At 37.7% G+C, this 26,397-nt stretch overlaps 1 protein-coding gene across 1 annotated transcript in view; it reads right to left on the bottom strand.

Annotated features, from left to right (window-relative positions):
- Positions 1-26,397, bottom strand: part of ODAD2 (outer dynein arm docking complex subunit 2) — a 175,192-nt gene that overhangs the window by 93,402 nt on the left and 55,393 nt on the right. The window contains exons 10-15 of the mRNA XM_045585889.1: positions 14,109-14,255; positions 13,486-13,695; positions 8,478-8,720; positions 7,870-7,980; positions 5,535-5,689; positions 4,077-4,319 (exon numbers count right to left, since the gene is read on the bottom strand). Coding sequence (XP_045441845.1) covers positions 4,077-4,319; positions 5,535-5,689; positions 7,870-7,980; positions 8,478-8,720; positions 13,486-13,695; positions 14,109-14,255 — 1,109 coding nt within the window. The remainder of the gene's footprint in view (positions 1-4,076; positions 4,320-5,534; positions 5,690-7,869; positions 7,981-8,477; positions 8,721-13,485; positions 13,696-14,108; positions 14,256-26,397) is intronic.

Genomic DNA, 26,397 nt, shown 5'->3' with positions numbered 1-26,397 from the left:
GTTCCTGGGACATTCCTATAACCATTGTTTTGAACTTTGTATCTGGCAGTTTACTTTCCTCCATTTCATTTAGTTTTTTTTTAATTTCTCCTTTTTTTTTTTTTTTCTTCTTTTTCATTTTGGACTTGTTTCTTTGTCTCCGCATTTGGGCTGCTTCTCTAAATTGGTTTCTATGTACTAGGTAGAGCTGCTATGTCTCCCAGACTTAGTATAGTAGCCTTGTGTAGTAGTTGTCCTGTAAGGCCCAGTGACACAGCTTTCCTAGGTATGTGCCCTCACTGGGAATTGAACTGTGATCTCCTGGTTCATGGTCAATGCTCAAACAATGAGCCACATTTTCTGGGCAAGAAAACTATAGGCCAATATCTCTGATGAATATAGATGCAAAAATCATAAACAAAAGTTAGCAAATCAAATACAATAATACATAAAAAATAATACATCATGATCAAGTGGGGTTAATTCCAGGAGCATAAGGATGGTCAACATATATAAATCAATCAAACTATAAATCATTATAAAAAGAGGTTGAAAAGACACAACAAAATGGAAAAATATCCTATGTTCATGTATTGGAAGAATCAGCATAGTTAAAACAGCCATATTACCCAAAGCATTATACAGACTTAATGCAATCACCATCAAAATCCCAATGTCATTTTTTAAAGAAATAGAGCAAAAATTACCAGATTTTTATGAAACCACAAAAGTATAGCCAAAGCAATCCTGAGGGGAAAAAAAGAACATAGCTGGAGGTATCACATGCCTGACTTTAAATTATACTACAGAGCTATGATGTTTTATATTGCAAAACTAGGTTTCTGATCGGAAATTCCTCACTTCTTCCAAATCCCATTCACTCCTCTCATCTCTGCTCTCTATGAAACAAATGTTGGCTATGCATCTCATGACCATGATATTTACTTGAGGGAAAAGCTTTCATTCTGAAGAGGTACATGTTAGTTGTTAGTCTATTACAAAAGGCTAATAAATTCACAACATTTTGCTGATGTTTTCACATTTAGGATATGTTTTCACATTTAAGTTTTGGAGTTGTGGCCATTTCCATGTTTAGGGTAAAATGATTTTGTTTTCTACTTTTGCTCTTTATTATAGTCCCCATACATTACCCAGAAGTCAAGCCTTATAAAATTCCACAAAATTGTTTTGTATATTTACCAAAAATATATGTATTTACTGCCATCTCATTTTTTTCTCTATTTTAAAATTACTTGTCTGTCATCCCAACTCAATCAAAATGTCCTTGAGGCCTGTTGTTTATCACTGAGTCATTCTTTTTCTTTCATTATATTTTGTTGCTTCAAAATCTAGGTTCCTTAAAGAATATTAAAATTCAAAAAAAAAGTGCATATTGTTTTCTCTGGCCTTTTATTGAATGGAATCAACTGAAAATCAATAAATATAACAGTTTACTTAATGTAGTTATTAAAAAGAGTTTCACCCAGTGGGTTGGGCTCAGCAGTTAGCATCAACTCAGGAATCAAGAGATAGCAAGTTCGATTCCTGGTCAGGGAACATGCTTGGGTTGTAAGCTCCATCCTCAGTAGAGAGCTTGCAGGAGGTAGCTGATCAATGATTCTCTCTTATCATTGATGTTTCTGTCTCTCTCTTCCTCTCCCTTTCTCTCTCTACAATTAATAAAAACTTTTTTTTAAAAGAGTATAGCTAGACAATAATATGACAAAGAGATTACAGATGTGAGTCTTGGATCCAATTAACTACTTCAGTAGAAACACTGCCACCTTGGACCAAAGAGGACAGAGACGAGATGAAGTAAAGAAAGGCTAGTTGGACTTCTGGGAGTCTACATGTCATGTCAATAGAGCTGTTTACCAATAAACAATATGGTACTGTTTCTACCACAGTCAGAATTCATGGGTCCAGGAATCAAAGTGTGGAAATGGGAGTGGCATTTACTATTATCCCTAGTGATCTACATCAAAATTTGTACTCATGTCCTTATCACCTTATGCTTAGCTAATCTAGACATCTTAGTTCCAAAGGGAAGAATGTTTTCACCAGGAGATGCAATAATGATGCCACTGAACTGGAAGTTAAGGCTGCCACTTTAGCTTCTCATGCCTCTAAATCAATAGGCAAAGAAGAGAGTTACTATGCTGGCTGGGGTAATTGATCCTGATTACCCCAAGATAATTGGACTGCTACTCCACAACAGGTGTAAGGATGAATATATCTGGAATACAGGAAGTCCCTTAAAGTATCTCTTAGTATTACCATGCCTTGTGATTAAAGTCAATAGGAAACCACCACAAACCAAATCCAGGCAGGACTAGTAAACGGCCCAGACCTTCAAGAATGTAGTCACCCCACCAGGTAAAGAACCATAATGAATTGAAGTTCTAGTTGAGGCTAAAGGGAATACAGAATGAGTAGTGAAAGAAGGTAGCTACAAATACCAGTGACAGCCATGTGACCAGTTATAGAAATAAGGACTGTAATTATCAGAATATTCCTTCCTATTTTGTTATAAATGTGTGAGGGTATCTTTGTTTTCTGCCCTCATTTACCACCTTATCATGTAACATGAGATGGAGATGTACTGACTTTATATCATAGTTTTTAAGTATTTCTAACTTTACATCACAATATTTAAGTTACAAGATATCAATAAGAGTAAGCATCGACGAAGGACTTTGTTTCCTCTTCTGGGGAAATCATTAGCAAATTTTAGTTGTATGCAAGATAACTAGGCAGAAGTATAACCTTATTATCATATTTATATAGTGATTAAGTGTGATTTAAGATGTGTGTATGGGTGCTGAGTTGACAAAGGGTGGATTTAGGATGGCTCATTTTTATGTGTCAACTTGACTGGGCTAAGGGATGCCCAGATATTTAGCCAAACATTATTCTATATATTTCTGTGAAGGTGTTTTTTGGGATCAAATTAAAATTAAATTGGTAGATGTTGAGTAAAACAGATTATCATCCTTAATCAGTGGGCCTCATCTAATCAGTTGAGGGCTTTAATAAAACAAAGACTAATCTTCTTGAGCAAAAAGAAATTCTGCCAGAAGACTGACTGAATTCAAACTGTAACTCTTTCCTGATTCTCCAGCCAGCTACTGCAGACTACTCCATCAGAATTTGGACTTGCCAAGCCTCCACAATCACATGAGCCAATTCCTTAAAGTAAATCAGTCTCAATCCCCCAATCAGTCTCCTCCCCATCTCTTCTTCTCTTTACACACACACACACAAACACACACACACACACACACACACACACACGCACACTGTTGGTTCTGATTCTCTGGGGATCCTAATACAATAACATTGACTCATATGGGTTTCTCCTTTTCTGGATATATATTCTTGCTAATGCTCTTAAATTGTACCATATTTAAGTCTTCCTAATTAGACAATATTTGCTGAAGGACCAAGATCATAGCTTAATATCCTTTATTTTCCCCCTCATCTATTCAAAGCTCTTGTTAGGTGCTCAGTAGAAGCAAGAAGAATACAATGGGAATGCTAACTACAACTACCTAGGATCTCAGGTAATTAGATAATTCTTCCCTGGTATACAAAGAAAAAATTTTTTTTAAAAATATATTTTATTGATTTTTTTACAGGGAGGAGGAGAGAGGGATAGAGAGCTAGAAACGTCGATGAGAGACAAACATCGACCAGCTGCCTCTTGCACACCCCCTAATGGGGATGTGCCCACAACCAATGTACATGCCTTTGACCGGAATCGAACCTGGGACCTTTCAGTCTGCAGACCAACGCTCTACCACTGAGCCAAACAGGTTTCGGCTACAAAAAAAATTTTTGATGATTAAAGTTTCTGCATGGGAAATTGATTACTGGGTATTTGAACTCCTCCCAAAATGCCCAACTTCAGGCCTCCAGCTCATCCAAGGGAATAATTTGGTTCTGTAAGTCATGATTTGGTAACCTTGTGGTTATTTATATATAAACTCTCTTTACTTTTTCATCATTCAATTTTAAGTGATGACACTATTCCATGATTACTCATGTATTTACCCTAACATTCTCAAACAAAACTTTCAGGCAATATGGCCACTTACATCATATTTTCAGGCTCTACTGCACATGCACCAACTGCTTTTGTGACATTGACAAGAAGAGCTTGGTTTATTCCAACGAGGAGGTTCACAAGTGGTTGAATGCCACCACATTTCCGGACAATGACTCGGTTTTCATATTCTTGACAACATTCTCCCAGTGCTCCCACCACATTCACAAGAACTTCTTCAGGCTGGTCAGTTAAAAGTCCCACCAAAGTTTCAATGGCTTTGTATTCCCGAAACCTAAATTCATCACAAGAAAAAGAGGTGGGGAGGGAAAGAAAGGGGAGAACAATATTATTTTAGGTATAAAGTTCTCTGATGATAATTAATAGTAATAATATTATTAGTTAAACATCAACTATATGCTCAATCCATCCCTACAAAAATACTATAATATAGATAGTATTAAAGTCCACATTTTCAGAAAATTAATCTGAAGTTTGGTAAATAGTGAAGCTAGCATCCACATCCACCCATCTGTGCCCTTAACCTCTATACTATACAGCCTTTAAAACTTCTTCCAAATCTGAGTGGCAATTATTCCATGACACTAAGGAATCATTAGTCCCCATGTTACAGAGACCATTTTACATAAACCAAAAAAAATAGGTTTATTTTGTGTTCAATTGGACATGTGATTTTTTTGTTTAAGATAATTATCATGCTTGAGATAAGGAAAAGTTGCTTCAGAACATCCATCATAGAGGGTGAGAACTCTAAAAATAAATGAAGAGATGAATTTGAACATTAAATTAAATCAAATGACCATAAAGTTTACAAATACTTTGAAATTCAATGAAATCATATTTGAAAATTATCTTTAAGATTAATTGGTTAGTTGGCATTTAGCTGACTCATCTTGTTTATCTTCATAAAAGGGGAAAGAATGGAACCACTTTCATCTCTAAAGATTTAGTGGGAAATCCATACCCTCAACCTCAGTAGAATTCTGCAGGAAATCTGAGAGATACTTCATGTTTAAGTGGCTGACCCATATGCCAAAGAGCCAGCTCTCACTGAAAGACTATGTCAGCAAGTCCCTGCACCCTGCCAAGGCACAGAAAACTTGGGATGTAGGGGTCTTTCTAAGAATTCATTAATTCTGCCAACCTAGTCCAAAATGTGTATTATTATAGACTCTTAAAATAGAATTAAATTACAAGACTGTTTTGGTGGCCTTATTTTTATTTTATTTTTAAAATATATTTTATTGATTTTTCACAGAGAGGAAGAGAGAGGGATAGAGAGTTAGAAACATCGATGAGAGAGAATCATCGATTAGCTGCCTCTTGCACGCCCCCCACCGGGGATGTGCCCGCAACCAACGTACATGCCCTTGACCGGAATCGAACCCGGGACCTTTCAGTCCACAGGCAGACGCTCTATCCACTGAGCCAAACCAGTCTCGGCTGGTGGCCTTATTTTTATTACAGAATACGAAATGCCTTCTCTTACTTGGTCACATTCTCTTTGCTGATGGAACATTTCCATATTGCCCCTGTGACAGCAGCCAGACGTTCTTTATTGTCAGTGTTATTGAGCAGAGTGGCCAGGGGTTTAAGTCCTCCATGCATCCTAACCAGGTCACGTGTTTCTTCATCTTCAGCACACTACACAAAAAGTCAAGTGAGAGGCTGGCAATGAGTAAGGCATATCAAGACTTCAGTGATTATGAAAGAGGGTGCCATTTGTACTAGCTATGAAACTTCTTATTAGAGAGCATAATTTTCTAAAGGCACCTCCAAATAAAACATAATTCTTCTCTATATTTGCAGATATCTGACAATGTCTGTCTTCCTTTACATGGTATTGGCAATGCCTAGCAGTTTCAACATACTTGGGGAATTCTCACAAGCCAATTCTGAGATAGCCTGGGCTTCCAACAAGACAGAGGCAAAGGTTGGTTAGAAACTTAGGATGCCACATACATTTCTGTAGTGATGCAACCCAGAATCTTAGAAAAACACAGTAGAGAATAAAGATCAGTGGAAGGGATACAATCAAACCTTCAATGACCCCCAAAATCTAAGAGATGAGGAATTTCCCCAATGAAGTTTTTATGCCCAGAGCAGTGGGTTATATCAATAGCAACCAATGTCATCCTTTGAAATAAATATGTGTTGCCTAGATATTCTCAACTGATTATCCTTCTCAGGTTATAGAGTAAAAAATGATTAACTCAGTATAGATTTGCTATTATCCTAAGCATTCAGTTGGTTTCTGAAGCCACTGAGCCACATGATAGAGATATATGGAATGCATCATCAGTGAGTACCACTGGAAGAAATCCTCATCGTAGTGCACCACAAGGCACCTCCATGTTTACCTTCTATTTGTCACTTTCCATTCTGGTTCAGTTGTAATGTAAAAAATTAATATCTATTTCTAACTGACCTTTAATGCTTATTGTTATGAGGCATATATACTGTCAAAGCTATATATCCTTGTTATGAGCTGGTTGTATGTCCTCAAAACTCATAAGTTAAAGTCCTAACTCCCATACGTCAGAAATTGGCCATATTTGAGAATAGGGTCTCTAAAGAGATAATTAAGATTAAATGAAGTCATTGAAGTGAACTCTAATCCAATATGGCATATAGCTCTATAAGAAGAGGATATTAGGACACTGAGGAAAGATTATGTGATAACCTTTATTTTTCAGTGACAGTTATCTGTTGCTTAAGCCACCCAGTTTTGTGGTACTTTGTTATGGCAGCCCAAGCAAACTATTACAATACTCCATCAACATGTACCTCCTCTCTGAACCTATCATTTGGGTGCATTCTCACTGCACATTTTAAAATTCATTCCTCTAGGAAATCTATTCTGATTAGGGGGAAGCTGGCATAGCCAGTAGCCAGTCATATCCTAATTTGTCTGGGCCATCTTTTCCACCTCTTTACCATTTTAATCTGTTTTTTGGAATACATCATCAACAGGTTCTGTGACTTTAAGTGAAAAGACATAAGGAAACAAATTTCACCATAGGCTAATCGATATAAATAAGAGTTAAGTTACTACAGCATCTCATCAACATTATAATGAAATTAGAGGCCCAGTGAAAGTAATAGTGCATGGGTAGAGTCCCTAGTGGCTGCCTGCTGCTGGCTACTTGCAGCCAGCTGCTGGCCAGGGGTTCCCTTCCCCATCTGTTGGCTGCCAACTGGGGCCTTACATTGTTCCGCATCACTCGCTGGTAGCCACCACACCTTATAGCGAGCTATTGAACTCCCAGTCAGTTAAATTCCCAAGGGGACACTTTGCATGTTAGGCTTTTATAAATGCAGATAATGTTGAATGAAATGATGTTATCTGCAGACCTGCTGTACTATGCAATTTATAACTCACAAAAAATAATTAATATTAAAATAAATAAATAAGCCAATAAAACAGAAATATAAACACACACATGCACTCATTCATCCATCTTGTCTTGGTAGGAAACAAATTTCCCAAGGCCACTATATTTGAATGGGATATAATGAAAATCAATAGGAAGGTACTATATACATATTTAGCTAATTTACACTAAGTACAATAAATAATTTTAGTAGATAAATATATGCAAGTGTCTTATATAATTGTAAATAATCAGACATGTTGGAGAAGCTTCCTCTCTGATTTATATAGGCATCTATCATTAGCATAAGACAGTGGTCCTCTTATGCATGAAAATCCCTGGGGTTTCTAGTTAAAAATGTAGGTTCCTGAGTTTCATCCCCAGAGAATGAGACTATATGCTTAGAAACATGGAGAATAACAACAGGACTATCCACAGGGCGCACTGTACCTGGTAGATGGCCATGGCGCAGTGTTCCTGCAGCTGCTCATTCTCACTATTTAGGTTCTTTACCAGATTTTCAATTATTCTTTCTGCTTTGATTGCAGCTCGGTAGTTTTCCTAGTAATATGAATTTAAATATTTATGTATATATAATGTATGCACATAAGTATCTATTTAAAATTTATTAATAATTATACTAAATAAACTTTCTTAGCAAATACACAAATCCATGGTTAACATATTGATATAACAATAACAGAGCTTAGTCAACATTTTCAAAAATAAATCCGGTCAGGGCACATACCCAGGTTACAGTTTCATCCCCTGACAGTGACCCATACAGGAGGCAGCCAATCGATGTTTCTCTCTCACATCAATGTTTTCCTCTCTTTTTCCTTCTCCCTTCCTCGTTCTCTAAAAACCAACAAATACATATTTAAAAATAATGAACCACAGAAATACCAAAGTAATTAATGCTCTACTGGTTTGATTGTCTCTTTCTAATAGAATGCTGGCTTCCTGAAAAAAAAAAATCCTTAGCAGTCATGATAACCTTACAAATTGGTTTTCAACTACAGAAATGAGAGCAAGGGAAGCAGAGCAGGCCTGGGTACCTCTGATGCACATTCTTGCAAAGTCCCCACCACCGGAATCAGCATGTTTTCATGAGATGTTTTCAGCAACCGAGCCAACAAGGGAATGCCCCCAGCCTTACGAATGGCTTCTTTATTCGCATAACTCTTACTGCAGCTCCACAGTGCCAGTGCCCCACACCGAGCCACTTCCACGTCTCTGGCGTCATACAGACTCGACTGAGCAGGTTCCGCAGAATTCTGTGCACAGTCGAGTAGAGCAACCTAAAAGATACACACAATATAGATGGAAATCTTTTCAATAAAACTTAATGCACCCCATAATAGGTACAGGGCTGCTACCAAACTCTCCTCCATCAAAAATAAGAATATTTTTAAAAATTGACTTTCATACCACACAGCTGTCAGTGAAAGCAAAGAAACAAAACCTTTCAAATCACCTTCCTTCAGATTTGGGAGCTTTTACAGATCTTTCACATAAGAAATTAAACGCACCAAAAGAGTATTTTCCTAATATAACTCCAACATTTACATTGGTAAGATTTGTAAACCATATCCTCAGCCCCGGTATCTCAGAAAAGTAGACTCCCCAAAGCCACGATAAGTGAATGGCCTACACACTGTTAAAACCATGAGACAGCCCTCTACCTCCACTACCAAAACCTAAAACAAATGGCACAGCAGCCAGGACCCTCTCTATTTTTATTTATTTATTTATTTATTTATTTATTTATTTATTTATTTATTGCAATAACCAAAATCACTGAAGACATTAAAGGCAGGCAGTTTACTGAATGAACCAGTTAATAATAAGGATTTTGTTCAATAGATGGAGTTACACATATGGTGATATATATGTGATTTGGTATGCATGCTATTTTGTTGTATTGACAACATGCTTCAAAACTTCTCATATGTCAAATCTGCTGAAGGTGTTAACATCATAGATATTTTTACACTTAAAAATGTCAAATTTCATGCAAAAAAAAAAAAGAGCATCTGTGAGTAGTTTTAATTCATTACTTTATTTTGAAGAAAAAGTTATTGTATACTTCAGGAAGCTTATGGTGAACATACTCCATCTCAAGATACTCGTGAACACTGGTTTAAACACTTTAAAAGTGATGATTTTGATGTGAAAGACAAAGCACATCCAGGTCAACTGAAAAAGTTTGAAGACAAACAATTGCAAGCATTATTGGATAAAGATGCTTGTCAAACTCAAAAACAACTTGCAGAAAGATTAAACATTGTTCAGCAAACAATTTCAATCATTTACAAGCAATTGGAAAGATTTTAAAGAAAGGAAGATGGGTGCCATATCAATTTAACCAAAGACAAATGGAAAACCAAACAATGTTGCTTCAACGGCATGAAAGTCAAATTGTGACTGGCGATGAAAAGTGGATTTATTTTGAGAATCTCAAATGCACAAAATCATGGGTTAATCTAACAGTGGTCGGCAAACTCATTAGTCAACAGAGTGGCAAACCATGGCTTGCGAGCCGCATGTGGCTGGTGAGCTACAGTTTGCCAACCACGGGTCTAGGAGGTCAACCATCAACATAGACCGCAAGGCCAAATCACTTCTGAAAGAAGACAATGTTCTTCATTTGCTAGGATCAGGAAAGTGTGGTGTATTATGAGCTTCTAAAACCAGGTGAAACTGTTAATACTGATCGCTACCAACAACAAATGATTAATTTGAAGCACACTTTGATTGTGAAATGATCAGAATGGACCAGAAGACACGGCAAAATAATTTTGCTTCATGATCATGCACCATCACACACTCAAAACCAGTTAAAGACACATTAAAAGATCTTTCCCAGCAAGTATTAACCCACCCAACATATTCACCAGACCTTGATCCTTCAGATTACCACTTGTTTCGATCAATGGCAAATGCACTTTCTGAGCAGCATACTTCAAAACATACTAAGAAGTGGAAAATTGGGTCTCTGAATGGTCTGCCTCAAAACAAGACAAGTTATATTGAGATGGTATCCATAAATTATCTAAAAGATGAGGGAAATGTATAACTAATGATGGACATTACTTTTGATCTTTCTCTGGAAATTATATTTTCTTTGATTACAAAATCCACCATTATTAACCGGTACACATAGTATATGGATATAGCAGTATGGCAGGGTTCCCCATATAGAAGTGAAAGAAGGCCTCCCAAAGCTGGCTTTATCATATTCATGTCTACTCCATTCTTCTCTCTCTGCAGACCAAATTCCAGGTACACTACCCACATAATCAAGAACACCAAAAGAAGAGTCTCTGATCTCTTATTCCAAATTCCTGGGAGAGACACAGTAGAATCAGCATGAATCAGGTGGACACCCATGGTCTAATTAGTACAGCTCAAGGAAAGACATGGGTAAGGCATATTTACATGGCTTTCAGGTACCTATTAGGGATAGGATAGCAAGATGGGGAAGAAATTCAGAGATAGCAGGATTGAACACATGGCAGACAGACTAAAAGTTTCTATCAGAAGTATTCCTCATTATCTATATAAAGTTCAAACTTTTCAGCTCATTCGATAAGACCCTGTGTGATGTCTACCATGCTTACCTCTCACTAGTCATCCAACTTCACCTCTTACCACACAGCTCTTCTCACCCTAAGACTGGCCTCATTAAACCACTTGTGGTTTCCAAGCACTCAATGTTGTTTCCAGCTTTAGGCCTTTATCAACACAACTTCATCCTCTCTGGTGTGCTTGCCTGACAAATACCTACTCACCTTTCAAAGGCAATATCTCCTCTCTCCAGACTTTCTTGAACATCCTCTTCCAAGTAGAGTCAATTGATTAGCCCCTCCTTTGTTCCTCCACTATTCCCAGTACTGACTTCAACGAAATACCTAATACTCACCCTCTACTTATATTTTTGCCTATATCTCCTGTGTCCCTCTACAATGAGAGCATAATATGACTTTGGTCAAGAAAATACCTTTATTTATATTCATAATTCCACCACCTAGATCTGTATTTGACACATAGTTCAATAAATGATTGAAATGGTTTTCACAGAAAGGGTCAAGTGTTTTATATATACAGAGGAACATGAAAATAGGCCACAGTACTAACAGCATTCGATCCTGCAATGTGTCCAAGCCTGATGCATTCTTCCTGCTTACTCAGACTCTTCTCCACAGTCTTCTATCTGGTGTGCCGCTACAGTGGCTGACCTATGGTATCTAACCCACTGTGGCCTGTATGCTCTTAATCTTGGTTAACTTGCTGGGATGCCATAACCAGCCTACATCTCCATCTCTGCATTAGTGATCTCCCTCATTTCCAGTTTTAGTTGGGGACTCTATCTTCTACCCCCATAGCTAGCAAACCAAAAGTGAACCCCCAATTCTATTCCTTCCCTGATGTGTTCTCAACACCGTTATTACAAGTTTATTATTAGTATATCCATTATTGGGTTTTTTCTTACCTATTTAGCTATTATTTAAAATTAAATTGTATCTCATTATCTTGACTAGATTAGTGCCACTGTTCAAACTTCAGACCCCAAAATGTGATGTACAAGACTACCATAAAAACATATTTTAGTTTTATTCTACATTTTCCTTTCTTATAATTCGATGGGAATAGTATCAGTGGAAAGCCACATCAGCCTGTCATATAATTACATTATTTAAGTAGAATAATGATAACCATAGTAATAATTACCATTTCCACAGGATTTTCTTATGGAAGTTTTCAAACATACACAAAGAATGAAAAAAATTATACAGCAACTGTACAGCAATATCCATATATCCATAATCTATGTTCTCTAGTAAACATTCTGTCATTTTTATTGCATAGACATCTATTCATCCATCTGTCCATCCATAAGTCCATCTTATTATGAAGCAAATAATTACAATTTATAATACTCTAGAGATTACAAATAAAAACATAGAATCTCTTTTAGTAAATTTCTGAACACCTTTCGCTGTGCATATATTTACATTAAGTCCACATTAACTCAATATATAATTATTACCCATTTCTATGTGTAAGGTATGGGTCTAAGTGCTGTGGGTGACACTAAGATATATAAGATCTGGCTCTCATCTTAAGGAAGTTAAATTACTGAAGTGATGAATATAAGCTGTGGGACAGACACAAGATCTATCGATCATTCCTAAGGAGGGTGGAAATGCATTTGCATATTGCATTTTATTAAGGTCTTTCCTGTCATGGCAAAGGTGTTGAGCAAATGTTAAACTTTATCTTTCAGTGATAGTTATTGAAATAATCATTTTTATTATAAAAGTAATACTTCTATAACAAACTGACATGTATTTGAAAATAGGAAGAAAATTTGATAATCATTTCAGAGAAAACTCCTGTCAACAATTTTCTGTATTTATTTCAAGAATCTTTTCTATACTTTTTAGGTAGGCCTTTAAAAATTGGGATCATAGGTACATTGGTTTTTAATCCTGTTATGATATAATATATAACATTAAATATTCATTTATCCCTTGTTACTAAATAAACATCTAAAATATGACCACTTATAGAGCTGAAAATAGGCATTTCTTATGACTATACTGCAAATTATTTTACTAATCTCATATTGCAAAACAAGCATTCTCAGTTGTCACTCTTATGTGTAACAATAAGATGAGCCTCTGTCACCTTCGGGACAATCTTCATGGTGGTGTCACCACATTGGAGGAAAAGGCTACCAGACTGCTTCCTACTGCACAGGCTCTCACCACCTCACCAACACCGCACTCAGACATGAATGTATCCCTACGAATGTGATAGGTGAGAACTACAACTATTTCTAAAATGTATATTTCTTTGCAAAGTAAGGTTGAACATGTGTTTTGGCCACTTGCTAACATAAATATACAAAAATAATTTTCGACGACATGGTGCATCAAAAGAAGATTCTCAGAACATGCCCTGTGGTTATCTAATGTCCGGGAGTGGCCAGAAAGGACAGCATGGAGCTGACATTTCCGTGGCAGCTGCTGTGTTGCTGCTGATGTCAGTGGTACTCACCAGTTTAGTGATGCCCCCATGGTGTCTCACTGCCCACCTGGCTCTTCTAAACTTGGCAACATTCGCAATTGTCTCAGCTGCCAAACATTTCAGACTCTTATGTGGAGAATCAAGTATATTAACCATAATTGGTAAGCCCCCAAGGTCAACAATATTACGTCTGATTTGAGGATTATGACTGATTTCCTTCAGGATTTTTAATGAACCAATCTGAATGAGAACAAAAAAGGTTATAGATTAATGTGTGCTTAATATAGAACCAGTGCTATATTTTTTAAAATTCCAAGTCTACCAAAAATACTCCCTCAATTAAGTTTTTAGAGGGGGAAAAAAATATATATATATACCCAGGTGTTACACATAGCCTATATATTTTTCTTTAATTATATAAACAAACACTCATCATTTAAAAAGCAGACACTAATGAAAAGAACCAGATAGAAAAAAGAAAAGCAGAGAGATGAGAAGAGCAGCTAACAGGAGAAGTAGCAAGTTACCGTAGCAGTAATAATAGCAGATAAGGTGAGAACCAGGCAGTAGGAGTAGCAGACACCTAGCATTAACAAGAGACCCATAAGAAGGTATAAAAAAGGTCCCTCATCCATTGTAACAAAGCCACTCACCTTACATTTGACTTCATCTGTATCAAGTAAATTGATTAAAACTTCAAGGCCTCCAACATCCCTGATTGCCAACTGGCAGGTCTCCTGCGCTAAGTTGAAATCCTTCATTGAACACAATGCAATCACTGTAGCAGTCTGATTTCCTCCCTATGAAAACACCATGCCACAGAAAGGTTAACTAAGATCATTCTCTACATAGTTATGACTCCATGAACTGGGAAACATGTCTCCCAAACACATGGCACAGTACTTTTTTTTTAAAGTTCTCTGAGCAGATTATAATGTGTTAAATGAACCACGTAGAGCTAAAGCACAAAAAGAAAAAAAAGAAGGAAAAAAAAAAGCTGTTCAGTGTCATAAAACATTATCTCAATTAAGCGTCTACATTTAAAGGTGGTTTGTCTGTTTTAAACAGCTACAACATCAGGTGGTATTAGTATATTCAATATTCAAAGGGCAAGGCTTGAGGGAGAGACTAAGGAATGTAAGTTTTATGCAGAAGTAATAGGCGGTTCCTGTAGTTCTCAACAGTATACTCTGCCATGCAAACCATGTCTGAAGATTATTCTTACAAATATGCTATGGCCTTATATATGTGTGTACATTCTTACAACTGGGAAAACCTGGAGAAAGGGAAACTATGTGGGAGGCAGTACAACATTCCATATTGAGAACAAGAGAAGGTACAGTAAGGGCAGTACGGTTGTGAAAGAGGCAGCAATTTGTAAAAAAATTGAATTTATTAGGGTGACATTGGTTTAAGAAATACAAAGGATTGTAAGAAAATATGAACAATTATATGCCAACAAATTGTACAATATAGATAAAATTGATTAATTCTTAGAAACATGCAATCTTCCAAAGCTGAATCAAGAAGATTCAGGGAATCTAAATAGAGAAATAACAACTAGTGACATTGAAGCAATAATAAAAAAACTCCAACAAACAAAAGTCCTGGACCAGATGAATTCACAGGTGAATTTTGCCCAACATTCAAAGAACTAATACCTACCCTCAAATTGTTCCAAAGCATTCAAGAGGAGGGAAGACTCCCAAAGCCAACATTATCCTAATTCCAAAACCAGATAAAGACATGACAAAAAAAAAATTACAGGCCAATATTCCTAATGAACCATATATGCTAAAATTCTCAACAAAATATTAGCAAATCAGATCCAGCAATAACTAAAATGATCATGTACCATGATCAAGTGGGATTTATTCTGGGGATGCAAGATTGGTTCAATAGCCATAAATCAATAAATGTGATACACGACATAAATAAAATGAAGGACAAATATCACATGATCATATCAATAGATATAGAAAAAGCATTTGATAAAATCCAGCATCGATAAAAACTCTCAGCAAACTGGGAATAGAAAGAATATACCTCAATGTCATAAAGGCCATATATAACAAACCCACAGCCAACATACTCAGTGAGGAAAAACTACAAGTGTTTCCCTTAAGATTGGGGATAAGACATGGATGTCTGCCTTCTTAATTCTTATTTAACATAGTACTGGAAGTCCCAGTCATAGCAACCACACAAGAAGAAGAAATAAAAGGCACCCAAATTGGAAAGGAGGAAGTAAAAAAAAAAGTCATTATTTGATGATGACATGATCTGTATATAAAGAATCCTAAAAAGTCCACCAATAAACTATTACAACTGATAAATGAATTTAGTAATGTAGCAGTATACAAAATAAATATCCAGAAATTGGTTGCATATTTACACACCAATAATGAACTTTCAGAAAGGGAAATTAATAAAACAACCCATTCACAATGGCTTCAAACATAATAAAATGCTTAGGAATGCATTTAGCTAAGGATGTAAAAGACCTAGACTGGGGCAATTAAAAGGCACTGAAGAAGGAAATTGAAAAGACACAAATAAGTGAAAGGATATAAGTGTTCATGAACAAGAAGAATTAATATCGTTAAAATATCCATAATACCCAAAGCCATCTATAGATTCAACATAATTCTTATCAAGATACCAGTGGTGTAATTCGCAGAACTAGACAAATATTCCAAAAATTTATATGGAACCACAAGAGCCCAAATAGTCATATCAATCTTGAAAAAGAAAATAGATATCAATTAAATCTATCTGATTTAGTGTATCATTTAAGGCCATTGTTTCCTTGCTGATTTTCTGTTGGAAGATCTATCTATTGATGTCAATGAGGTGTTAAAATCCACTACTATGACATTCTTACTATCAATCTCTTCCTTTAAGTCCACCAAAATTTGCTTTACATATTTAGGTGCTCCTATGTTGGCTGCATAAATGTTATATCCTCTTGTTGGAATAATCCCTTTATCATTATGTAGAGTCCTTCTTTATCTCTTATTATAGCCTTTGTTTTAAAGACTATTTTGTCTCATATAAGTATTGCTACCACAACTTTTTTTTCCCTTTCCATTTTCATGAAATATCTTTTTTTATCCCTTTACTTTTAGTCTATGTGTACTTTTCAGTCTGAGGTGGGTCTCTTATATATGTGTCTTGTTTTCTTACCAATTCAGCTACTGTTTGTCTTTTAATTGGAGCATTAAAACCATATACAATTCTATTAATAACTGGTGATAATGTAATCGGTAACTGAAGGAGGAAAAGACAAAGCTTCATTGTCATGGGAAAACTGTAGGCCCAATTTTGAAAATCATGCAAATCAATGTTTGTTTGGCTAATCAACACATGTAAAGAGTAGTGGAGAATTGGGAAACTTGTCCTTTGAGATAAAATTATGCGTGATATTTAAAATAAATTAATCATTGACCAGTGAAACTGACCTGACAGGAAATTAAAATCAGAATTTGTTGTAGGACCTCTTTCGCAATGTCTGCTGACCATTAATGCCTTCAAAATATTCTGAAGAACATATTACTTCTACTGACATTAAGACTGGCTGGTAAATAAGAGTTACAGTATAAGGACTAATATATTTCAGAAGTCACAAAAGTTAAGAATAAACTATTTTGTAAAAGTTGCTCATAAAAGACAGCCTTGGGTTTCTACTTCCAAACACAGTACCAATGGACTCAAATAAGTCTTTCTTTTGGGGAGAAATACACCTACAAATTATGTTTATTTCCACTTGCTAATAATTACTTTATATTATCATATCTATTATATATATATATATATATATATATATATATATATATATATATATATATATATTACACACACACACTGTATATATGTATACACACTAGAGGCCTGGTGCACGAAATTCATGCACAGGTGGGGTCCCTAGGACCAGAGACCAGATCAATCGGGGCCCAAGGGCCCCGGTGGGGTTGGGAAAGGAGGCAACAGTTGCCAGGCCAGGTGCGGAAGGAATGGATGCAAGATGCCAATGCCACTGTTGGTACCCCATCACCACATGGTTTCCTGCCTCCCCTCCCCTCCTTCCCTCACTGCCACACTGACACCAGGGTCTGCCAGCCAGGAGGAGGGATAGGGCCTGCCATGTGGGGGGAAGGATAAGGGGAGGGACTGTGGGAGGTTGGCCACCACCCACCCACGATTCCCCCTCCCAGCCCAGGGCCCAGCCCAATCAGGTGATCAGGGCCTGCTGGCCAGGGGGAGGTATCATGGGAGGGTGGCCAGCTGAGGAGGATGGGCCATAGGAGGTTAGCCAGCCAAGGGAGGTTGGCTGTGGGAGTGCAGTAACCACTAGGGGGCAGCTCCTGCATTGAGCGTCTGCCCTCTGGTGGTCAGTGTGCGTCATAGCAACCAGTCTTTCCAGTCATTTGGTTATGAAGGTTACTTAGGCTTATATATATATTAGGGGCTCAGTGTACAAATTCATGCACCTTGAAAGGAATTGTGGGCCGCTAGGTTGTGGTGGGCACAGGGACAGGTCTCAGCCCATCCTCCACATCCCTGCCCAGCCCCTCCTGCCACAACACCAGATTCTGTCTCTGCCGACAGGTCTGCTCCGGTCTCTGCCACTCCCACACGCTGTCTGCACCAGCCCCACTCACGCCCCCTGATGGTGCAGAACGATTGGGGCTGGGCCAGCAGTGAGCATGAGTGGGGCCAAAGCCTTCAGTAGGTGTAAGCAGCAACTGCTGTCCTGATCACCCTTCAGGAGCAGGGGGAGGTGGAGAAGCCCTCAGGGGCAATCGGGGCTGGCAGCTGCCACTTGCACCCACTGTCGGCACTGAGCAATTGGGATCAGCACCGGGCACTGTCAGCGGGTGCAAGCAGTGACCCTGGTGCTAGAGTGGGTGCAAGGAGGGCTGGTGCCAGCAGCAGATGCAGGCGCCAAGTTGGATCATGGTGCATAGGAGCAAAGAATTTTTAGTAACCACCAGAGGCTCACCCCAATGACAGAGACTAGTGCCCTGCCTTGTTCTGGCACCCCTGCTGACCTGCTACAACATCCCGCTGCAGCTGACACCCGCCATGTTCCATGCACATCCCCTGGTGGTCAGAGCACATCAATACAACCATTGTTCAGTTGTTCGGTTATTCCATTGTTCGGTCTATTTGCGTATTAGGGTTTTATATATAGAGAGATATTTGCAACATATGAACTTAGCAAAAAAATGGAAATTATATTCAAGCTGCCCAGCCCCCTCCATATCACACACATGCACATACACAAACTCTTTCATTAATTCAACACAATATTTTACTTTTTAAATAAGAAACTCAAATAGCATTACTAGGGGGCAAGCATCAAAAGTAAGGATGAAAAGGTTTAACCTTTACTCTTAGTCCTTTCAAAAATATCCTCTCTATATTGCTAAAAATGTTATGAACCACTGTCCTGAGGTGACTATTTCCATTTTTATAATACTTTTCCTTCTGGGTAATATAGGCTGTTCTCTATATCCAAAATTAAGTTTAGAATGACAAGAGCCTTAGTTCTATTGTTTACATTTAAAATAATAAGTTTTGTTCTTGCAGTCCTTTTCTCAATATCAACAGAAATTTTAACACCATCAAGTTTCTCATCAAGTTGCCTTTAAACATAAAATAATAAATCCTCTATGTACTATTGTCAGTTTCATAAATCCCCTTGTTTGTGGCACAGGACCACCACATGCTAGCACTTCTGGTGCCTCTTTTAGAAAAACAAAAGGCAGATATTTTGTAAGCCATAATGAAGAATCTAAATGCTAATCATAATTATATTAGAGACAATAATATAGAAAAAAAACACAAGAAAGCAAACAAGAAAAACAATTAATTCATCAATTTTCTGGTTTTAAATGGTTAAAGGGAGACAGAAAGTTCCCCTAGGATACCTGGAGGTTCTTACATTAAAAGTGTGAAACTGCAAACAAAAGCTTCAGTAGGCAGTGGCTTCAGACTCAAGCATGACTGGAAAGCAGATGTCAGACAGCATGTCATGCCTCATTCAAGCCAAGAGAGTCTCCTCACTACAGGCCCAGCTCCCTGAAGAAGAATGTACTGTCCTGACATTCTCAGCTGTGCATGATCAAGGGCCTTCTTGACTGCTACCCTTACATTATATTTTCTTTGGTAGCCATTTTACCCTTTATACACTCAGCACAATCGTAGTTTCCCATTTCATTTTAACGTCTCTCAATTTTTCTCTTCTAGACTATTTCCATCCTTTGAACTTTACTTCATTATTTATACTATAACCAATGAAATAAATTTTTTAAAAGTCATAGAATTACAACAGGTGACCAAAAGGCAAGACTATATATTTTTCTGAATTATCTCTAGGCTATTTTTGAAGCCAAAAGATGGAAATTTTATATTAATCATTAAAAGTTAGATCGCTACAGAAAAAAATTTCTGTAAATCAAGAGCTTTTTCTGAAAATCTGGAAACATATTCACAGACTTGAGGGATTTTTTTTAGAACAGTTTTATATTAGGAAAAGTTAGTTTTTCCACATTTCAGGATTTAGTTCTACCGTTGTCACTGACCATACTCCCCAAAGGGATATAAATCTTTCAGAATGAATACCCAAGGATTGGAGCCAAAATATTCAACATACGGAGCCACAAATGTTAGGCAATTGCTATTCTTTAAATACCAGCTATGTCAAAGGATTTTCAAATGTTCGTTCTCCTTTACCAAATGCCATAAACATCTAACTGTGGAGAATGAGTGAAAATAGCTCCTTTTCTAATTAAATCTGCCCTGGGGATGTAATTAGTTGCCAATCCTTATTTTCACGTTTTATCATTCATTTGCATTTGTGAGAATTTTAAGAGATGGAGAAAACATAGTAAAATATTATTTTACTAGCTTCTGAAGGGTTTTGAAGAGTGCTTTCAATAAGCTTTTCTACTTCTTAAATTAATGTAATTCTTTTGCCAGTTGTCTTCCTGTCCCTGCTTCTTGTCAGACATCTCCTGGCTCTTTCCACCTCCAGATATTTTGCAGCTCACATTCCTTTCTACGATTAGGAGGCATTTGTTCATTGTCACAATCAGTTTTCAAACATGCAAAGATGGAATTAATATTGCTTTCTCTCATTTTTCTCAAAATTTGTTTTTGAAAGACAGATAAATAAAAGTCATTTTTATAAATAATGTTTTTCATTGTTTTAAATAAAATATTTGAAGTAAGTATTATTACCCTATTCGATGTACAAAGCAATGCACCCTCACCCTTGTTACTGCTGTAAGGAACAACAACAATAACAAAAACATTTACTAAATTGAGATTAGGAATGTATTCAAGATCAAATAAAGAAACAAGTTGCCTCACATCATTTTTGTATTCTCTCAACAAATTGACACAATTATTATTCACCAGGTCTAATGCTATGCCTCTGAGACATCAGATAAACAAAAACAGAGATGGTATTTGCCGTCATGGAGCTCATGGTTTAGTGGAGAAAAAAAAAAGATTTAATTTTTTAATCCCATTCAAATGTATAAAAACTTTAAGTATGAGAAGTGCTATAAGGGAGAAGGGCATAGGACTGTGGACACCCACAACAGGGAACTTAAACAAGGTGCGGGATCTGAGAAGGTTTCCCTGAGGAATGTAAGTCTGGACAAAGAGCAGGAGCTTTCCCTGGAGAAGGAGGGAGGTGCTGAACGGCACGGCAGTCAGAGGAAACAGAATGTGCAAAAGTCCTTCCGTGGAGTGGAGCATGGCATGTTGAAGACCTAAGGCAGCGTGACGGAGGCCCAAAGAGGGGGTGGTGGAGTGGGAGGAGATGAGCAAGGTGGGCAACAAAACCAGCTGGCCAGTAGGCCAGGTTGAGAATTTCAATCTTTATTGAAGATTGATAGGAAATATTCAAAGGCTGTTGTTTTGTTTGCTTGTTTTTTATTTTGTTTGTTTGTTTGTTTGTTTGTTTGTTGGTGAAGTGGAGGACTATGCGATGAGTATATTTTGAAGAAATCATTCTGGATAAAGAGGCTCCTGTTTGGAGGAGGCAAGTATGGACGTGTGGAGACCCCTCAGGTTTCGGCAGCTATAAGAGAAAAGGACAAAGGAGGGGATAACTTGGATTAGGAGGCCAACATGATTTAGCATGTGTGGTAAAAAAAAAAAAAAAAAAATTGAGTAACTTAATTAAGAAAGACTACTACAAAGTTAGTAGATGAAACTGATGGACAATATACTCACAGGGTCATCATCTGCTTACTGTCAGAGCCTCATATGACAACAGTGAAGACAGAAGGCAGAGGCAGGACTGGGAACAAAGGATCCTCTTTTCCTGTTCCCCACTATCTGCAACCAAGCGGCAGCAGGCGAGACCTGGTGAGGTGACACAACCATCACACAGCCATCTAGCTCGCTTTCTATGCTCTCAGCACTTTTTCTTCCAAACACGCCACTCCAGCAAGGAAAGGAAGCCCCTGCCAAGGACTGTTTATTAATGACAACAGAGGGCCTGGTGCCCAACATAGAGGTTTGGCTTAGAGATGCTCTTCACCTCCCAGCATTAGAAACAGTAAAAAGCCAATGCTCCGAGTGAGTGGCATGCGACCACATAAGTCAAGGCAGTAAAATATATTGCTTTGACTTCTGCTTATTTGCAAACTGATTTTATACGGATGATTCAGGCCTCATAAACCTAAGATTCGAGGGAGACCAGAGAACTCCAGGAAGGAAAACTAGGAAATACTGTTCCAGAAGAAAAAAAGAAATTTGACTCAAGACCGCTGTATTACAAGCTTGCTAAGAATTTGTATTAGGGAGTCAGTAAAGAACAATGCAAGGATTCCCCCACACATTCTTTTAAAATAGCGATGGAACATTTATAGATATTGTCACTCCACTGGAATGTGCTAGTCATTACAATGAGGAAAAATTTGTGTCAAATGTTAACTGTTTTCCTAAAAAGATTAGAAGAGTAACTGAACAATTATGGTAATTAATTAAAATATCTCAGTAAAGTGGATAGATGCAAGAGACACATTTAAAAAAAATGAGTTACTCAAAAAAAAAAATGGCAGCTGAACAGGCAGACCTATCATGTACCTTGTCCCAGGGCCAGACTAAAAATACAACTAAGTTGGAGAACATTCACCTGGAATTACCAACTGAGGTCCAGCTGAGGAGACGACATATCAAGGAAGGACAGTAGGAAGGGTGAGGCTGGGAGAGGAGCTGACCCAGTTCCCAAGGGTGACAGGCCGGCAGGCGGAGAGTAAGGAGGGAGCACTGGGCTACCGGAGAGTCTATTTCCTCAGAAATAGAGGCCCAGACCCCAAGCGGCTCCACAGTCCAAAGCACCAGAGCAGAGAGAGAAAGCTGCAGTTTTGTTATTTTTTGTTTGTTTTGGTGGTTTTATTATTATTATTTTTTCTCTAAACCCAGAGCACAGAAGGTTTCATTTGCAACTACTCAACCAAGGCTTTGGTGCAGGGAGGGAGGCACGGATGTGAAGTGCCTGAGGAGAGGCTGGGGTGGGAAGCAGGGCAGGGAGATGTGGAAAAGTAGCAGCCAGGAGTCCTGCCTTTGGCCGTTCACATGCATCCAAACAAAAACGGACATTTTTCCTGAGAGAAACTAGCCGCTCTCAGTAGCCCCAGGTCCAGCGATACAGCCTGTCCCATCCTCAGAAGCCCTGCACACCACCTTTGCTTTTCAGAGGAAATAAAAGTAGAGGCCAAGCTTATGGGTCTGAACAGTCTCAAGGAGCTCTTGGTGACTGGATTGGAGGAGGGGCTGTCTGCCCCACTATTCTGGGAACCAGACTTAAAAACTCCAGGTTCCCAGACAACCCTGTTGGTCTCCATATAGGATTTCTGTTCAGCCAAGGGCTGAGCAATATTTTGAGACACTCTCAGAGGAGTAGCTTTAGGACAAGAAAATACACCCACCATATTCCCTGGAAGCTAAACAGCACCTCCCCCACCTAAAGCCCTTTCAGTAACAGACTTTGGAGTGATTATGATTGACAGCTGACTAGCTGGCAAAGGCAGGCAAAGGCTGAGGTCCAGGGGAAGTTTGCTGATCCAGCCCTGGGCTCTGTACTGCTCACAAATCTACCTTAAAGGACAGATTGGTCTCTCCTGCTTGCAGACAAACAATGGTGGGTTGTTTTGGAGACAGACAAAAATGGTGGGTTGCTTGGAGCCTCAAGCAGGTTGCTGAAAGCCAAAAGACAGTGCCTGACAATGGTTAGCACCTAAAACTCTAACAGGAAGCCCAGAATTGGCAGACAGAGAAGTGGGGTCCAAAGCAAACTCCCATGGGGCATTAAACTCTGCTGAAACAAATGCCACTTCACTCTTTTTCCTTCATCCCTTTTCTCTTTTTCTTTCCTTCCTTTTTTTCCCTTTTCAAATTTATCTTCTTTATATATCTGCTTTAATGTTTTGTCATTATTCTAGTCTCTGTTGTTTCATTCATACATCTAATTTTCCACTTCCTTTCTCAGTTTTTCACTACTTTCTCTCTCTCTCTCTCTCTCTCTCTCCCTCTCTCTCTCTCTCTCTCTCTCTCTCTCTCTGTTTGCTCCTATTTTCTCATAATTTTTCTTTTTATTATTTTAGGTCTATCTATTTTCTCCTCTATTTTCCTTTCAAAATTTTTCCCCTTATTTTTTCATTCTCCCCTCATTTATTGTAAACTGTTTCCTTCCCCTATTCCTCTAATTCTTTATTTTTATTTTCTCTCTTTCAGCTCTGCATATTCTGCCTCCCTTGTGCTGTTTTTTTTTTTTGTTTGTTTGTGCTTTTTTTGTTTCTTTTGTTTTTCCCCATTCCTCCCTCCCCCATTTTCTTTTGAATCTATCATTCTTGCTCTCTTTCCTCTTTCCTAATACTCTATTTTTTGGTGGTTGTTTATGTTGATGTTATAGGGGTCTGGTGTATGTTCTTGTTTTGTTTATTCTCTTTTATTGTTTTGTCTTGTTGTATTTCATTCTTTTCAGTCAGCATCTCCACAACAGCTTGCTCAGAATGGTCATGGGTGAACCACATAGTCTGCCAGCCTGAGAGAAGAGACTCCATTCACGAATGGGACAATAATATTCAAGACCAAATTACAGTAGGAGAATCAAAAATCATTCAAGTAAAGGGTTTTCCTAGAATACACAGTTCAGAATATCTAAGAGACTGCACTACTGGATCCCACAAAACACCTACTACATAAGACCACCCCCAAAAATCTGGGAGGCATAGCAGTTTGATCTAATATACAGAAACAAATACAAAGGGACAGCAAAAATGGGGAGAATAAACAACAACTCCCAAATGAAATAAAAGGAGGAATTGCCAGAAAAGGAACTAAATGAAATACAAGCAAGCATTTGTCAGATAAAGAATTCAGATTAATAGTAATAAGGGGCTCAGACAATTCATTGAGAACTATAAGCAACTTAATGAGAAGTACATGAAAATTAAGGAAATATTAAGGAACTTAATCCAACTTTAAAAGAGATGATGAAAGAATAAATAAGAATCAATTAGAAATTTTTAATGGCATAGCTGATAATAAACACCCTGGGAGGATTCAAGAGTATACTAGAAGAAGCTGAGGACCAAATCAGTGAATTAGAAGACAAAGTAGAAAAAACACCCATTCAGAGCAGCAAATGGAAAAAAAAATTAAAGCAGGACAACATGCAATGAAACAATATCTGCATAATAGGGATACCAGAAAGAGAAGACACTGAACAAGGAATAGAAGACCTATTGAAAGTAACGATGACAGAAAAATTCTCTGATTTAGGGAAGAAAAGAAAATCATACAAGTACAAGAAGCACAAAGAATACCAATCTAGATGAACCCAAAAAGGCCCATACAAAGATACATAATAATTAAAATGTCAAACTTTAAAGACAAAGAAAGAATTTTAAAGGCAATAAGTTTAAGAAAGTTACCTAGGAAGGATCTCCCATTAGCCTACCAGCTGATTTCTCAACAGATACACATCAGGCCAGAAGGGAGGAAATGAAGTATATAAAGCAGTGAAAAGCAAGAAACTGAATCCAAGACTACTCTATCCACCAACGCTATCATTCAAAATTGAAGGTGAAATCAGGAGCTTGACAGATTAAAAAAAAAAAAAAAAAAAGTCTAAAAATGTTTATTACCACCAGACCAGCAATAAAAGAATGAAAGAAATCCTAATGGGACTATTGTAAGAAGAAGAAAGAGAGTGAGGAGAAAAAAAACAAAACAGGTATAAAGAATATAAATTGCAAAAACGAGTACCTCTCAATAATAACCTTAAACATAAATGGATTAAATGCTCCAACCAAAAGACATAGGGTAGCTTAATGAATAAGAAAACAAGACCCAGCCAAAACCGGTTTGGCTGAGTGGTAGAGCATTGGTCTGCAGACTAGAAGGTCCCGGGTTCGATTTCAGTCAGGGGCATATACGTTGGTTGCAGGCACATCCCTGGTAGGGGGTGTGCAAGAGGTGGCTGGTCGATGTTTCTCTCTCATCTACGTTTCTAGCTCTCTATCTCTCTTCCTTCCTCTCTGTAAAAAAAACAATAAAATATATATTAAAAAAGAAAAGAAAAAGAAAACAAGACCCATATATTTGCTCTCTATAAGAGCCACACCTCAGAACAAAGGTCTCACACAGACTAAAACTAAAGGGATTAAAAAAAATTTTCTAATAAAATGGAAATGAAAAAAAAATTTTTTTTAAGAAAATGGAAATGAAAAAACAAAACAAAACTGGAGTAGTAATACTCATATCTGACAATATAGACCTCAAAGTTAAGGCCATAACAAGAGAGAATGAAGGCCACTTCATAATACTAAAGAGATCAATACAGTTGAAACTGGTTTGGCTCAGTGGATAGAGCTTCGGCCTGTGGAATGAAGGGTCCCAGGTTCGATTTTGGTC

This window comes from Pipistrellus kuhlii, unplaced genomic scaffold (assembly GCF_014108245.1).
Source record: "Pipistrellus kuhlii isolate mPipKuh1 unplaced genomic scaffold, mPipKuh1.p scaffold_m20_p_1, whole genome shotgun sequence".
NCBI lineage: Eukaryota > Metazoa > Chordata > Mammalia > Chiroptera > Vespertilionidae > Pipistrellus > Pipistrellus kuhlii.
The sequence above is the reverse complement of the archived record's forward strand: the minus strand, read 5'-3'. Positions and strand labels throughout refer to the sequence as shown.